General features: G+C 41.6%; 1 protein-coding gene across 2 annotated transcripts; it reads left to right on the top strand.

The window, feature by feature from the left end:
* Window positions 1-244: 244 nt before the first annotated feature.
* ATP1B4 (ATPase Na+/K+ transporting family member beta 4) lies at window positions 245-16,684 on the top strand. Of its 2 annotated transcripts, none has more exons than XM_039859065.1 (8): window positions 245-334; window positions 4,417-4,669; window positions 9,066-9,194; window positions 9,456-9,560; window positions 12,544-12,740; window positions 13,408-13,464; window positions 15,692-15,787; window positions 16,508-16,684. In XM_039859065.1, the coding sequence occupies exons 1-8, from the start codon at window positions 272-274 to the stop codon at window positions 16,667-16,669; spliced, it is 1,062 nt and encodes a 353-aa protein (XP_039714999.1). In that variant the 5' UTR covers window positions 245-271; the 3' UTR covers window positions 16,670-16,684. The 2 variants fall into 2 exon arrangements, with proteins under 2 accessions (XP_039714999.1, XP_039715000.1); XM_039859066.1 differs by having other exon boundaries at window positions 272-334; window positions 4,417-4,657; window positions 16,508-16,669.
* The last annotated feature ends 256 nt before the right edge of the window (window positions 16,685-16,940 follow it).

Below are 16,940 nucleotides of genomic sequence, written 5' to 3'. Positions count from 1 at the left end.
GGTGAGTCACTTATCCTCGTGACCCAGAATATCTCCCTCTCCCTGTAATGATGAGCTTGCCTTTCCATAGGGCTTTCCTTTGATTCAGGGAAGGGGCCAACCAATGGGAGAGGGGCATGTTAGATTATTTTGGGGAAGGGCTCATGCCAGGAGGGTTCACTTTTACTAGGTGCCAAGTGGCCAGAGCAACCAGTGTCTCCTGTACCAGCTGAAGCTCCAGAACTCCTGTCCGCTTACCCGCCTCTGCTGCTTCTTTGCCCACTGAACAGCCATGAGAAGGCAGCTCCGGTCCAGAAGGGCTCTGGCCTCTCCTTATGGTTATCGCTACAGACTTGTGAGTCCCAGGGAAAAGAATACTTTGCTGCCTTTTTTTCAGTGGGGTAGATTGGGGGTTGGATAGGTATTGGCTTGTGGCTGCTTCTCTTTGGGATGGGAAGGAACAGTGAAATTTAAGGAAGCCCATAATTTCAAAAATGAGCAGTGACTCCCACTACCTCAATTGTACCTTAAATTTCTGGGTTGCAGGAAGAAACCCCTCTTCCTATGGAACAAAGACAGGGGAAGGGGAAGATTCTAGAGGATGAGAGGCTTTCTAAAATTTTTTTCTTGGGAGTCTAGAATTTGAACAGGCCTTTTAGAGACTGGGAGTAAAAGTTTAATTCTGATAGCAGGAAATTTATCCAAGAGAGAAAGGAAGGGGAAGAGGAAACAAAAGGCACTGCCTACCCAGCTGTCTCAGTCCCTTTGGGTGGTACCTTCTTAGGAACCCAGCTGCTCCTTTTCTAAAGCAGAAATTCCAAACTATAGCTAAAATCATAGAATTCTAGGTAGAAGCTGGGAGTAATCCTAGACATCATCTCTCCAGAACTCCTCATTATGTAAAGGAGGCAGCTAGGGCTCAGAGCACAGGAGTGACTTGTAAGTAAGTGGAAGAACCAAAGTGAGAATGCAAGTTTTCTTACTTCTAATCTTGTGCTCTTTCCATTATATTTGCATTATGCAACTCCCTAACCCTCTGACCCTCTACCAACCATTGCTATCCTGCCTGCCACCACACCCTGCCCAACACACACACAATACACACACACACACACACACACACACCCCACTTTGCTGTCTCCATTTATCTCCAGGGTACATTACAAATTTCTTTGACCCCAAAATTTCTTTGCATTTACTTTGCTATAATTCATTAATATATACCACACATAGTACTTTTCTGAAGGGAGGTATATTACAAAATCTCCCTCTAAAAGGATTGTGATCTGAGCCTCAGGAGGAAACAAAGCTTAATCCATTTTTCTTTGGGAATGGCCACTTATATAACCAGGGAGTTAAGTGAAGACTGTCAACAACCAGTGGAGGAAAACACAAATTCTTCTAACTTCATATCTACCTACAGAGGGCTTCCCTTAACTTTCCAGCCACAATTTGTAGAATCTTTCTTTTGACATCTTCAAAGTCCCTTGCAGCTCTTAGAGGAGTCACAACCTGTAGGGCATATATAACTATTTCTTGCTTGGCTTCTTTTCTATGTAATGTTGCTAAAGTATTGTATATAATTTCAATGATTTGTCAACTGATTTGGATTTTCAGTGCATCAGGGGATCTTGTACTAGGACGCATGATCAAATTTAAAAAGAAATTATTGATAGAGTGAAAAATTATGTGCTAACTTCTCTTTTAAAATTAACCAACTGTCCTCATCAGTGCCTTTATTCTCTCTCACTGTCTCTCTCACCGTGCCTCTCACTTTCTGCCTCTGAGAAGAGACCACACTCTGTGGAGTGTTATCCCTTCTCTAATAAACTTTCCTTTTGACTCCAAAAACATAAAAATAAAAAGTAAAATAAAATAAAATAACTGTTCAAATGTTTATAGGGTATAACTCAATTCAGGGCATAAATTTATCTTTTAAGACATACTGTTTATATATTTGTTTATATGTTTATATATTTAGAGTGCTCAAAATGGAGCCACCTTCTGCCCTTCAGACTCTTCTCTGTTAGGGCAACATGATGGCCCCAGCATACACCCACTTCTATATCCTAGTACACTCTCACTATCACATGAGGGCAGTGCCACTTTAGGAAACTAACAAAAAACAAACCCTCTCATTCCTAAAGAATTTCCTACAAGATTCTGTTAAATAGTTAGTTGCACAAAAGTGTCTCTCCTGTACACTGTGAGGTTCTCCTATTTCTAGAAGCAGGGGAGAGGAAAAAGATACTTGAGGTTCCTGATGATCAGGCACTGTGAGGGCTGTGGGGGAATTAGCTCCAAGAAGGTTAATTCTTCCCAGGAGAGTAAAGCTTTAATGATAAACCATCTTTAATGAGATTAGCATGAGAGCTCATATCTACAAATGAGATCAGGCTGAGGCCAAAACCAGCTGCTTTCTCTGTGGAACAGAGGTGGAGGGCAAGCATATAGGCAACAAGGAGAGAAAAGGAAGTTGTTCAGAAAATATAAAGGGAATATAAATTACTCCACAATGAAACATTACACTTCAAATTATCTGAGATTCTCAGTTGCAATAGATTCTCTGGGGGCCATGATGAGTACCCACTGCAGTCCACATGACTGCTGAGGTTAGGGCAACAAGCTCTGTGACAGCATTTCTCCAAAGTCAGGCAGTTATCATTGACATTTGTTGAATACCCACTGGTTACTTAACTGTGGGTTCCGCACTGTGGTGGGCTATCAAGGAGTTAAAAAATATGGACCCTGCTCTCTGAGTGTTCAGAATGTAGTTTGGGAAGACAAATGTGTACATATGTTCATATCCAAGAGAAAGAAATTTAAGAACATTTATTAATCCATTCGATATTGAGTGGTGGGTTTATTTTCCTAAGCCTTACACTGTGAGTCCATGTCAGAGTCAGAAATCCTTGATTATAAGCACCTACGATCTCTTAGGAACACAGAATCTAACATTTTGTTGTACTCCATAAATCTGCTAAACCACCTCCAGGCACTTGTGTTCAATGTGATAAAGGGGAAGTGTCATTGTCCAAGATATCGAGAGACATAGGTACTAGGACTATCATAGGTTCAGCTCTCTCATAAACTTGCTGTGTGGCTTTGGTTAGATTCTGTCTCCTCACTGGGCCTCAGATGGACAAGTGAATCTTCAAGGTCCCTGTCAGTTCTGATATGGTGTGTGATATAAAGCCATACATTTTAACAAATTAGACAGCAATTCAAGACTGCTTATGATCAAGAGCTAGATAGCACTGGGCAGACTGAATGTTGATAGTAGAGCCTTATCATTCTATATCACTTTTACTGATTCTGAACAATCTAATTTTCTGAGCCTTCTCCCTACTAATGGCAATTTTTTAAGCTGAGTGTCCTCTAAATGGCCTTCAATGAATCAGGCAGGGAGGGAGCAGCATGGAACCCCTGGTCTCTATCATTTCACACATCCAACCCCAACAGGTGCACAGGCCCCGCCACTCTTCAGATTTGGACAGCAAAGAGGAGGGAGGGTGGCTTCATTTTCTGCTGCTGCAGCGAGCCTTAGCAGACCCACAAAGAGCAAAGATCCAACTCTCTAGCTTGTGGCTGGGAGGCATTTGAAATACCACTTGGTGAAGTCTGGGTTTTTCTTTTTTTGTTTAATTTTCTTAGAATCACTCAGAGAAGATTACAGTTTCAGACCTCAAGTAATGGCTACAATCAGACAATCAAGAAATATGTGCTGAGCACTTACTACGTGTCCAGATTTTTGCCTAGAATATGGGGTTTGGCAGGGTGGAGGCTAAGGAAATATCAATTGGGGTCCTAGCTCTCAGGTGGTCTGTTCGACCAGCTTAAGGCAGAAAGAGCTTCCAGAACAGGTAACAGTCAGAGAAGCAGCAAATAACCCCCTATCTTTTGTTACTGTTGGGAAGGCAGTCTAAATTTTGAGGAGGGGTATAGCAGTTGGCCTCTCTGCCTGCTATCTATCCCAGGCTGTTTTTAGCCACAACTTGGGATGGTAAAGTGGAGCAGCTAAAAGTGTACAGGGTGTAAGGATGAAGCTGGTTTAGACTGAGAATTTCTCAGCACAGACACAGGTGTCTAAAACTACTCCATCCTCCAGCTCTGAGCTCAGCTCTGCCCTGACAAGCCAGACAAAGTGAAGAGAAAGGCCAAGGACCCAGGAAAGAGTAGTGACAGGAGCAGTCCTTGGGGAAGAGCCATAATGCCTGAAGCTGAGAACAAAATTTGCATCTCTATGGAAAAGGATATTAGGTCAAAATAGGTCATAGAATGACTATTTCCTTCAAAAGAAAGGAAAGAAAATCTGTCTCTTGTAACAATGGGTATGTTTATGGGAAAGTAGAAATTTGAAGCATCTCCAAATATTGAGTTGTTTTCCATTTATATGTGGCTGGTAGAATGTGCTATTGTGTTTTGTCACTGTTCCAGGATGATCAAGATGAAGTGAACCAGAACTACTTAGCAGATGAAGAGGAAGAAGCAGAAGAAGAGGCTCAGGTGATGGCGGTACCTGATTTGGAGGAGGAAGAAGAAGAGGAGAAAGAAGAGGAGGAAAAGGAGGAGGAAGAGGGTCAGGGTCAGCCAACAGGCAACACCTGGTGGCAGAAATTGCAGATCATGAATGAATACCTGTGGGATCCGGAGAAAAGGATGTCTCTGGCCCGAACAGGTCAGAGTTGGAGTAAGTCCCAGTTGTCCCAATACTCCAGTCAGATGTCCTTTCCTTTAGGCTTGGTGTCCAGGACTCCTTTACCATACATTGGGTTGGCTTGTCTGCAAACTCCCCTTAAATATCATGTAAAAGGACCAACACCTCAGGAAATGCCTGAGCTATGGGTAGATCCCATCAGAACAAACTCCAAATGGTGAACAAACTTGATTGTGTAGCTGAAATCTGCTGGGTTCAAAATCATTTGCAATGCAGAGAGACAGCAAGAATGACATGGGATAGCACAGAAAATTTTCTAAGTCCCAGACCTGTCACTTTCTATCTCTGTGGCCTTGGGCTCATCATTTACCCTCTCTGAGCCTCTGTATCTTCACCTGCCAAATGAGAGAAACAAATCCCTGCCTTGCCTCTCTCACAGGATCAGCTGGAGGCTCCAATAAGATGTTAACATTGTAAAGTTGAAGGTAGTATGTAGAAGACTATTTCTAGGAAAGGAGACCCAAGTCCCTGCTAACCTGATGAAGGGTTTATAAAGCCTCATCATTTCACCTAGGAATGTCAGAGAAGGAGAGTCAGGAGGCCTGCCCCTGGCCCCAGCTTGTGGGTGCTTTGTGCTCCCATGGTGTACGCAGGGAAATTAGGTTTAAAGGGATAATTTCCAGCGATTAAGGCTGAACCCCGATATTGCTTGATCAATGGCAGAATCACATTCCTTATCATTTCCTCTTTGTACCACATGCTGCCACCACTTTTACTTTACAACTTCCCCAGCACTCCTCTCCCAGGGTCTTACTCACCTCTTGAACTACTAGTGCTGAGCCTTCTCCTCAGGAAATTTTGCCTGTGGTCAAATTCACACTTGCCGCATTCTCTGCACAGCCCAGAAAAAGAGCAGCTGCTAGTTTGGAACTCAGTTAATGTACAGGAGAAGAAAAACATACAGGATGCCATGGGTGAAATAAGAGTTCCCCAGTGCCGACGGTCTAGGTTGCTGAAATTGATTGTTATGCCCTCTAGAGTCCCCTTTGGCTGAGAATTCTCTCCCTCATTGTTTGTTTCTAATTCAGCTCAGAGTGCAACAGCCAGCCCTTATTCCTGAAATTAGGAATAGCAAGCAGGTGTGGGGCTCTGAACAATGTCTACCTCCCTTCACCCCTCCTCAGTTCTCAGTCCTACCCATGCCCATCCTTTGAACTCTCAACTAGAACAAATGTACCGTTCAAGGAACGTTCCAATATTCTGGAAGCTACGGACAAATACTGGACACTCACTGGGGCTCCATAGGGGGCACAGCTGTTTCTCCGTTGCCTAAAGATGACTGGAAAAATGAGCCTTGTGAAATGCAAGTGTAATTCTGAAAGAGGGTGCCCTACACTAACCTTTAAACAGCCAAGCATTGGAACTTCACCAGATGAGCTGATCCAAATTGCTCCCATGGAGAACAATCCATAGGCCAATAAGCATATGCCTTGTTGCCCTCTTGCTTAAGAACCAGGTGCCTATTTGAACCTAGACAGCAACCTGCCTATTATTATATTTGTGCATTTCCTTTGGTAGCTGGGCAACCTCTATTCGTAGGAACTATATGTTATTTTATTGGATACTGACAAGAACCATATGAGGTAGTAATATTATTATCCCCATTTTACAGATGCAGAAACTGAGGCTTAGAGAGGGTAAGTAACTTGTCTAAAGTCATATAGTTAATAAGCGGCAGCACTGGGAGTCAAACCCAGGTTGGATGAACACTGGAGTTCATTCTCTTGCCAGAACACCACACTGTCTTCATGAACTATAGCAATTAGCAAGGCCCTGAAGGGTAGGGCCTCAGGAACTGATGGGGTGTTTTGATTGAAGGAATGAAGAGTTGGGATCTAGTCTATCCAAGATATCCAGGTCTACCCAAGTTTGGGTGGGGCATTCAGGAGAGAACCCTGGATTACCCACAGGAGTGGTTAAGCACAACTTGGACATCCAGAGCACAAACAGTTGGAGGGGTCAGTGGGTTCAGATGGGTATGGTGCTTGGATTTACCTTAGGGTATGTGGCTGAGACAGTTAGCCTATCATAGACTCCCAGGGCACAGCCTTCTGGGTAAGGCTGAGGGGACTCATTGCTAATGCCATTCTCCCATCTACAGCTTCCTGGCCACATGTCCTGGGCAAGAAGAAAGATATCTCCAAGGGAAGTTACCTGTATTCTATTGCTTTCCTTTCATGCAAGAAACATGGTTCCTTGCATCTCCAAGGATGGAGATGAAGGGAAAGGAATGGAGGAGGTGGCACAGGGTACATCTCATTAGGACAGTAGGCAGTAGCCAAGTATTACAGGCACACAGGTGCTACTGTTTCTTCTCCAGGGACTTCAGCTGAATCAGTGTGTTCATGTTCCAGTTCTGCTTTAGTTTATCTTATAAAACACAGAGGTTCCAATCCAGTTACTAAGGATTTTCTTCTCCCTTTCTCCAATCATTTTTTGGTTAATTTTATTTGGTTCATGGTTCAATTTAAAAGTTAATATTTGGATTCAGTTTTGGGTACAGCAAAGTTATGTGGTTTGTTCTAGTTTCTGGTTGATGATTCAGTTCAAATCTGCAGTTCCAACATCATGTCACCGTTGTGAGTGGAGCCAGATATTGTTGAATGAGATAGCCCCAAGGAGGACTTGAAAAGAGCTTCTCAGCAACAATTTTGTTCTCATTCACCTCACTCTGTGCTGCCTAATCCTGGGGCAAACCTAATCCTAATACAGCCCACAGAGGAGGAATTCACACAACTATGCTTCTGGTCTTACAGCAACAATAATATTAATACTAACAACAAAGACTGCCATTTATAGAGCACTTGGTATCTGTCAAGCTCTGTGTTATGCTATTCATTTTTTTCATAATTTTAGGAATATTTTATTTTTATTACTCTTATTTTGTGATTAGCATGTATTTATATGTATGTGTTAGTTTATAATTCTACCTTTATCAAACAGTTATGCTGCTATGCTATTTGTATGCATTATTCAAGCACTATTATTGTCCTTATTTTACAGATGAGGAAATTGAGGTCTAAAGAGGTGAACAGCATGTCTAAGATTAAACAGCTAGGAAATGGTAAGGTCAGGATAGGATGCAAGGAAAGATGGAATTTCAGGTACCGTAGTCTCTCCTTATCCACAGGGGATATATTCCAAGATCCCTCACGGATATGCCTGAACCCTATATATACTATGTTTTTTAATACATATACATATTTATGATAAAGTTTAATATATAAATTAAGCACAGTAAGAGATTAACAACAATAACTAATAATAAAATAGTACAATTATAATAATATACTGTGATAAAAGTTATGTGAACATGGCATTATTAAAATGAGGGTTACATAAGCACAAGCACTGCGACATCTTGACAGCCAATCTGATAACTAAGACAGCTACTAAGTGACTAATGAGCACACGGCATATACAGCATGGATACTCTGGACAAAGGGATGATTCATGCTTTGGGCAGGACAGAGTGGGACAGTGTGAGATTTCATTATGTTGTTACTCAGAACAGTGTACAATTTAAAACTTACGAATTGTTTAGTTTGAGAATTTTCTATTTAATATTTTTGGACCGTGGTTGACCGCGGGTAACTGAAACTACAGAAAGCAAAACCATGGATAAGAGGGCACTACTGTACTGTTACAGATATAGAGAAGGATATGAGGTAAGTGCTAAACTTATTCCCATTTACCTGCGAGGAATCTGGGGTGCAGAGAGGTTCTGTAACTTGTCCAAGCTCACAGGTAGTGCTCACAGGTAGCAAGTGTCAATAATTAAGTACTGTTTCCTCCTCCCCTCCCTGTCCTGTGTTAGTGTTCTTTTTGAAAAGCAGAGCCACTTTTGCTAAAGATGAATAAGATTTGAATAAATAGGGTCCATGTAAATTAATCAAAAGTTTGAATTATAGTCTTTGTGAAAAAGAAGTGCTGTTTTCATCCCTTGCAAATACATATAATCACTAGAATCAAGCTGCTAGGACTCTTCAGGGCACCAGCTTTAGTAAATAGCAAAGAATGATTTGTGCTTAGGATATCAACTGTTGCCCAGAGGACTCTCAAGCAATTTGTCCTCTGTGGTACTTTAAAATCCACTCCCCTGTAATCTTGTTCATGGTCATCATTTGCTCAGCAGGCCCTTCCTGCTGTAAGGGTAGGAGACGCTGTAAAGGTAAACTGCAATCAGACCTCTGACACAATTCTCAACAATTCCAAATTGATGAAATCTGAATGAGCAAGGATATACTGAATCTTGGGAATTAAAAAAAAAAAAAAAGCTAGTGTGTTTGAATTGGTTCTGGTTCATGAGTTCAAGTGAGGAGGTAGAGCTTGTCAGCAAGCACTGACCACTCTCATCTCTGTTCTGCAGGCCTGATCTTAGTCATTTACTTCTTCTTCTATGCCTCCTTGGCTGCTGCGATCACCCTCTGCATGTACATGCTATTTCTGACCATCGGTCCTTACATGCCAACCTTCACTGAGAGGGTGAAGCCTCCTGGTGAGTGCCCAAATGCCCTGTGTTGTCAGAACTTGCTGGACAGAAATCTGCTTGCACAGCATGTTCAGCCTCAATTAACTTTGGCTCTTCCTGGTAATGACTTAGGGATTCAATTATTAAGAGTAAAAGTAAAATGGTACTTGGCAAATTATGGTCCTTTTCATTTTGATTGCCTGGGGGGAAATGGTTTCATGGGAATCAATACCAAAAAAATTATCCCAAGAATGGGTTAATATATCCAAGACCTGTTTTCATTGCCAGGAGTTATGATCAGACCCTTCGCCCATAGCCTTAACTTCAACTTCAACATTTCTGAACCTGACACTTGGCAGCATTATGTGATTAGCCTAAATGGCTTTCTCCAGGGTAAGTAAGTTCTTATCAATAGTGGAAATCTCTTTGGAAAGGTGATGGGTGGGAATTCAAATTCCAAAATTCGCCTGGCACAGAAATCTCACTCCTACTAACCCCAGCCCATCCTGTTCTTTCCTTACCTTGCATACCCCTCAGCACCTGTAGATACAATCAAAACTGCAATATGGTTGTATATCACATCGAAAGCATATAAACCAACTCTCCAGCAATATGATAAGTCCATTGGGGCAGAAAAGTTGTCTTTTCTTCTTGAACATCCTACAGCACCTAGTTATATCCTGGGCATGCTCAGGTGGCTCAATAATTATCAATTATAAAAAAAATTCTGGGAGGAGGTAGTGGTGAGAAAAGAAGAGTATTCTCCAGAACTGGAAAATTCCTGTTTCCTATACTTTCTCAAAGTAATAGAATTCATTTGTGGAGATGGGCCATCTTGAAGTAAGAGAGAAAAGGTCTTTAACAGCATTCCAGAAGGGAGTTAGAAGGAGAATCTCTGGGTGGCAGACACTCCAATATTTTGATCAGAAGTGTTTTCAAGATGCTTATCTCTATAATGTCATCATATATATTTTCAGGAACAAATGAATAACTTTTTGAGAAGCTCTTCCAAAGGGTGAAAACTGAGGTAGCAGCTTGGTTAGGGTTAAATATAGAGAACACAGCCTCTGTATTTGTCCAGCTATCAAAGAGGAACTCCAGTGGGTTTACACTGCTGATCTATGATTTGCGGAAAAAAGCCAGTTAGACTAATTTGGTTGGCCTGGCCTGGCCCCTGGCAAAAGTGTGTGTCAATGTGTGTGTATTTAATGTGTGTGTGTGTGTGTGTGTGTGTGTGTGTGTGTGTGTGTATGTGTGTGTGTGGGGGAAGTTGGTGTATTATTAGAATACTGAATTAAGAGGAAAACAATTTCTTATGTGGCAGGAAGTATTATTTAAATGCATAAATTTTCTCATTTAACTTTAACCCTGCATAGCAGAATCTAAGGCTCAGAAAGGGGAAATAATGGGATCAAAGTTTCCCAGCAGCTGAACCAGTGTTTAAACCCACATCCATGTTTTTGACACTCTTGCTACTCAAAGAGTGATCCAGGGACCAGCTACATCAGCATCTCTTGGGAGTTTGTTAGAAAGACAGACTCTCAGGCTCCACCCCAGACCTGTTGAATAAGGATCTGCATTTTAACAAGATCCACAAGTGAATTTTTATGCCCTTTAAAGCTTGAGAAGTGCTGCTTCTCATAATTCTTTGCTGTTGCCATATAGCCAGGAGTTAGAAGCTCAACTTTGGATCAGTAATGGTTGGTGTTATTTTGGGTAAGTCTAAGCTTCAAATTCCTCGCCTGTAAAATGAGGGGAACTAGATCTTTCTAAGTCCAAGAAGTTCCATTTTTGTCCTCCCATATGTCTTGGATAGCAGAGCCAGCACAATATCTTCTTTACTTTCAAAATACTTGTGAGCTATTGCAAATGTACTGCCAGAATCTCTGATGAGGAAATCCCTCTGAGAAGCTAGTAGATGGAGAAATACCAATTCTGACCTGATGACAGAGGTGGGGAACATTAGGAAAAGCACTGAGTTTTTCATTCCTAAGCATAGATAATATTCCCTGTTTAAAAGGAACACATCTCTGAAATAGACATCCCAGAGTATCAATTTCATTCTCATGAAGACTGGGCTTTTGCCAAAAAGGTCATACCCACGTCACATTATTTTTAATAGAACCACCCACCTCAAGAGAAACAATGAGCACATGATTAGCTTCTATTTAGAAAGTTATTATTTGAACATACTTCTTGTTCCAAAAAAAAAAAATGATTAAAACAAAACCTGGGATTGAATATAGCTTTGAGGAATAAAAAAAGGCTTAGCCATAACTGGAATAGATTTAAAATTCTCAGTTGCTTTCTGATAATATCAAACGCAGGTCACAAACATGTCTAGATGAGGATCCAGCAGTACATTGAAGTTTTGCCTCTGGTAGATCATAGGTATACAATCTCCTTGGAAAAACTGAGCTACTTGGAACATGACTGCATGGGGGCTGGATCTAACAGGACTACCTGACTCTATCATTTAGAACCAAATCAGAAATAATCCAGTAATTTCCAAAGCCTAGATCTATGGCATCTATAGTCCAAAGAGTCAGCTCACAGATAGCCCCTTTCAGCTCATTCCCTGGACATATGTTACATTTCATCCAATGTAAAGGGACAATTATATCTGAGTTCTTCAGGTCTTAGTAAACAAGATCTCACTCCCTTACTCTCTCAGTGGAGATAATATGGTTGTCATTGGTTTCTGTCTTTCAACCTAAGCTTCTATTTTGCAGTATTAACTTAAAGAATATAAAGAATGAGAAGCTGGTTTATTTCCTTCTCTTCTTTTTCCTCCTCTTCCTCCCCATCTTCTTCCTCCCCCTTCCTCCTGTCCCACAACACACACTTCTCACTCTCTTGCATAAGGTGTCTCTCATTGACCTCAAAGGGAGATATTTCCTAGGCTGATTTAACCCAGGATCTCTGCCTCCTTATATATGCCATACCTTGACATAATTCAGTCCCTCCCAAAATCTGCCTACTTTGTGCCTATTCCTCTCCCAGAAACAGAAGAGGCAGCCCATCACATTTACAATTTACCATATCTGAAAAGAGATAATGAAAAGTAGAGGTTGTAAAGTGACCAACATATAACCCAGAGATGGATATCCAGAAGTTCTGAGGGAACAAGAAGCAAGGGGGCAGGCAATCAAAGTGGGCCAAGCGGACTAACCCGGAGGGCTTCCTCGAGGCATGTTAATGACGAAGGGGCTTAGGCACCTGATGCTATGTCCCAGGGCCTAGCACAGATCGAGTGGGCTTTCTGAGGAGAACACATGAGTTGAAAAAGGAAACTAGGGAGGACTACTGCTGAAAACATGGCCCTCCTCTATAGCACCCATCTAACATGACCCTTTGCTACCTATGTACGCTTTAGGTTATAATGACAGTCTTCAAGAGGAAATGAATGTAGATTGTCCCCCGGGGCAGTACTTCATTCAAGATGGCAATGAAGATGAGGACAAGAAGGCCTGCCAATTTAAGCGCTCCTTCCTGAAGAACTGCTCTGGCCTGGAGGATTCTACTTTTGGCTACTCTACTGGACAGCCCTGCATCCTTCTAAAGATGAACAGGGTATATTGGCCCTTGACACTCTGGCAATGATAAGTGGATGAGCTGGGTAGGAGGGCTCTGGACACTTCATTTCTCTTGGGCTCTGTCTTCACACATTGCAAGTTTGGCCATTTTTACTGACAGCATCAGTAATATAAACAACTGGACAAATGATCAAACAATAGTTATTTTTCTCCTTAAGCACTTCCTACACCATTCTTCTCCCACACCTTCAAATCTGCCCTTTGATGCTTTCTGTCAGGAAAGAGATCCTGAGCTGTTTGTAACAGGGGATTGACTTAGGGGTGAGTTGGGGGACAATCTCATATCACAAGAAATGCATTTTCCTTTTCTCTTGCCATGCCTTGGGTATGGGAGATCCTTACCAGGCACACACCTCTTGAAACCAGAAAATTCTTTCTTTTTACATTTGAGATTATCTTGGGGCAGTTACCACTATATGATTACCAAGCACAAATACAAGGAGTAAGCTGAGCTGCATAGCTCTGAAGATATTTTGCATTTCCTGCTTTTCGTAACATTTCTGAGAGGGCAAAATAGATTAAGTTTATGCCTAAGGAAGGGATGACTCAAGGGGATTTATAAAAGCCCCATTTTTACTGTCGAATCTGTCTTGTTTTTTGTTTTGTTTTATTAAAGAAAAACAATGCTGGTTTTCTTTTGATAGATTGTAGGCTTTCGTCCTGAGCTTGGAGATCCTGTGAAGGTTTCCTGCAAAGTTCAGGTAAAGTGCCTCTTTGAGTTGTTAGCATTGGTAGTATATCTATTTCATGCAAAAAAGTGGTTCATCCCTTCCAAAGGCTTTACTGTCGATGGTTGGTTATGGGTTAGGGAAAGAGTTAATCTTTTCATAACTATACCTCCCTTTAGCAACTTCAGGCCTCCGTATATCCAGAAAGCATTCAATTCTTACTGTGTGTGTGTGTGTGTGTGTGTGTGTGTATATTATTGACTGTGTGTGTGTTTGTTGATTTATACCTGTGAAAATCAAACACTGAACCTCAGCTAAGGACCACAGAAAGGAACAACAATGAGCCAAGTCACTTATTGGGATTCTGTTTATGTTTCCTTTTAGCTCTAATTACTTGTTTCTTTGAACGAAACAAATAGCTTTCATTAGAATCATTAGTCCCCGCTTTTAAAATTGAATTTCACTTTCTGCAGCAATGACCAGTGGCACTGGTGTTGCAATAACAAATGAGTACAGGGAAATTAGACACAACTCCATTAATATGCTAATTAACTGTCCTTCAAAGGACTATTAACTCCAATCACATTTGCACCAATTAGCCCCTGTGTTGGAAAAATTCTAGATCTGGGGTTTGCTTCTTAAACTGGCAGTAGCTCCCTCCTGTTTGACAACATCAACTGCATCCCCCAGCCCTGGACATTTGTCTTGCAAATGTGTGGAGCCAAGTAATGCCTTTCTCAATACTAGAAATACAGCTCAAAACTCCAGTTGTGATGGTGGCATATCAGAAAGCAGCAAAAGGCAGCATTTATTCAGCCAATAGTCCACATTCAGCAAGCATTTATTGATCGATTATTACAGACCAGGTACTTTCCTAGGTGTTGGGAGTGCCAAGATAATTATGAGTCTCTCTGAAATCTGGGCAATCAAGCATTACAGGTGCTATGAAAAGTGCAGTGGAGACACTGACTAGGAAAAAGTTGGTTCTATGTGGGGAGGGTGGTGATGATGAAGATGAACTTTGAAAGGTCAGGCTGTGTTTGTCAGGTGAGCCAGGTAGGAAGGACATTCATTCTGTTACATGTACATATGTGTAAATAAATATACACACATGTGAGGTGTGACTACAAACTAGTGTAACTGATTCCACAGATCATTCATGAAAAATGAATTTCATTGTTTTTTAGATGAATATGTAAATACATCACAAAAACCAACTCAGTCTTAAACTAGCATATTGATTGGATTGAGTCTCGCTTATAGTTCCCTAGTGGAAGCCATTCATTTTTCAGCTTGCTGAGAACTGTCCTTCTATAAAAAAAATAAATATTAAGAATCTTTATACATTCTATAATAATCCATACTGGTCAAATCCACATCCATGTGTGGAAATCAAGCAGGATGAGGTAATTACTAGAATAAATTAAAGAGAGCTCAGTTTATACCAAGAATGACTACACTATATTGACAGAAGCCATCACATGACCCTAGTGAGTGATTTGCTAGTAGTGATGAACAATTTGTCCTTTATTAGCCCCCAGACTTCTGTGATTTAGGACAAGCCTAATGTAAAGGCAGAATGGGCAATCCCTACCTGACATGATATGATAAGGGTTGACTTGATTATTTAATCATTTCCAGTACCAGGCCCCTCTTGCTTATCTTCCTGACTCCATTTACTGTAATTAAGCATTACAGAAAATGTGGTCAAAGACATGAGTTTAGGTGAGCCAACTTCAGGCTGTATCCCTGTGTGCCTGGTCTGACTTCTAGTAGAACTGAGTCCACAGTGCGCAAGTTGTTGTGGAGTAGGATTTACTAAACATGTTCCAACTTACACCTGCCTCAGCTCCAAAGTCCAGTACTGGGTGTCAAACCCAGTATGATTCTTTAGAGAGGGGTTGGTATGGTAGGCCCTCTTGCCAGAGCAGCACCGGGTACTGCAAGCCCTTTGTAGCCTTTCTGTCTGGGTCCCCTAGGAGCCAGCACAGAGCCATGCTGAGCACCTTCAGCCGACTCAGTCCAGGCCTTCAATTCAGTACTTTTTGAACTGAAAAGCCAAGGCACAGTAGTCTCTCCCTGGAAATGTTCTTGTGAAGATAGGTCTGAGGTGATCTATGCCCTATTCTTCTTTTGTAGTCTTCTTGAGACACTTGGTATGAGTCATACAGTGATTTCACCTAGGGCATAGGCCCCTTTAGCTCAGGCTCCCACAAACTGAGTGACCCAGCACTCCACATATACTTGCTTTTACTTACAGAGAGGAGATGAAAATGACATCCGATCCATCAATTACTACCCAGAGTCGGCTTCTTTTGACCTCCGCTACTACCCTTACTACGGCAAACTGACTCACGTAAGCCTATATTCCCTTCAGTCTTTGCTGTCAGAAAGGCTCAGAGGCAAAGGAAGGAGTAGCTTGGTTCTATGTGAATTATGGAGCAGTAAGTAGTAACAGAGGGGTGAATGGCTGCTGGCCAAGACCAGGAAGGAGCCCACTCTACTAATTCCTACCACAGCCACTCCTTTCCATATCCGAAGGAATCTCAGATACAGTCTGGTCCAACTTCTTCAGTTTACGGATGGAGAAATTAGGTTTCATAGAGTAGAAGTGATCTGCCCGTTGCCACATAGCTAATTGGCATCAGAGCCATGAGCAGACAAAACACTGCCATTTTACTCGATTATGCCCAAATAACCCCACTTTCCTGTTTCTCCCATTCGAAGCCTTGGGGCAGTAAAGGCTTCATCTCTAGCATAGAGACTTGATAGATACTAGTTCTGGTTTGATTCATGGTCTGATATCCAGAAAATCATGAATTAGAATTGGTTTTCCCCAGAGGACAGATATCTGACAGTGACTTATGAGAGAAATATATCATCTCCCCCACTGTTCCAGGGCAGAGAGAGCATGTCATTTGCTTTCACCATTTGTGACTTGGCATCATGGGATTTACTCAGTTGCCTTTTAGAGCTTACCTCATCCTGCACTGAATATCTGATCACTTCCATTCTATTACCCTTCCACAGAGCTGCCCCTCTTCACACTTAGAATTCATTGTTCTTCCACCTACAGGTTAACTACACCTCCCCGCTGGTGGCAATGCACTTTACAGACGTGGTGAAGAACCAAGCCGTGCCTGTGCAGTGCCAACTGAAGGGCAAAGGCATCATAAATGATGTCATCAATGATCGTTTTATGGGTAGAGTAATCTTTACTCTGAACATAGAAACCTAAGAACTTCGGGGGCCACAGCTGCCAGTAATGTTTCTGTTTTATTTCATGTTACAACTGGTAGCACCTGAATTCTTTTTCTTTATCTGAATTCAGCCAGATAGACACCTAAGAGCAGATCATCTTTCCTTGCCTTTGACATATGTATAAATGACATTGTGGGAGCTTTTTGATTTTTTAAAGGTGGTCTCTCCTGAAGACAAATAGATTATATTAATTTCCTTTCTCCCCACTTAAATCTAAAACCCATTCTTGCTGCTAGATGTCTCACTGT

The sequence above is a fragment of the Pteropus medius genome, unplaced genomic scaffold (genome assembly GCF_902729225.1).
Source record: "Pteropus medius unplaced genomic scaffold, Ma_sr-lr_union100, whole genome shotgun sequence".
Taxonomy (NCBI): Eukaryota; Metazoa; Chordata; class Mammalia; order Chiroptera; family Pteropodidae; genus Pteropus; species Pteropus medius.
This window is presented reverse-complemented; position numbering and strand designations above follow the sequence as displayed.

Excerpts from the sequence above, each read along its gene's own strand:
- ATP1B4 (XM_039859065.1), top strand. The coding sequence starts at position 272 with ATGAGAAGGCAGCTCCGGTCCAGAAGGGCTCTGGCCTCTCCTTATGGT. Across the intron at positions 335-4,416 it reads ATGGTTATCGCTACAGACTT|GATGATCAAGATGAAGTGAA; the intron begins GTGAGTCCCAGG and ends TCACTGTTCCAG. Across the intron at positions 15,788-16,507 it reads ACTACGGCAAACTGACTCAC|GTTAACTACACCTCCCCGCT; the intron begins GTAAGCCTATAT and ends TTCCACCTACAG.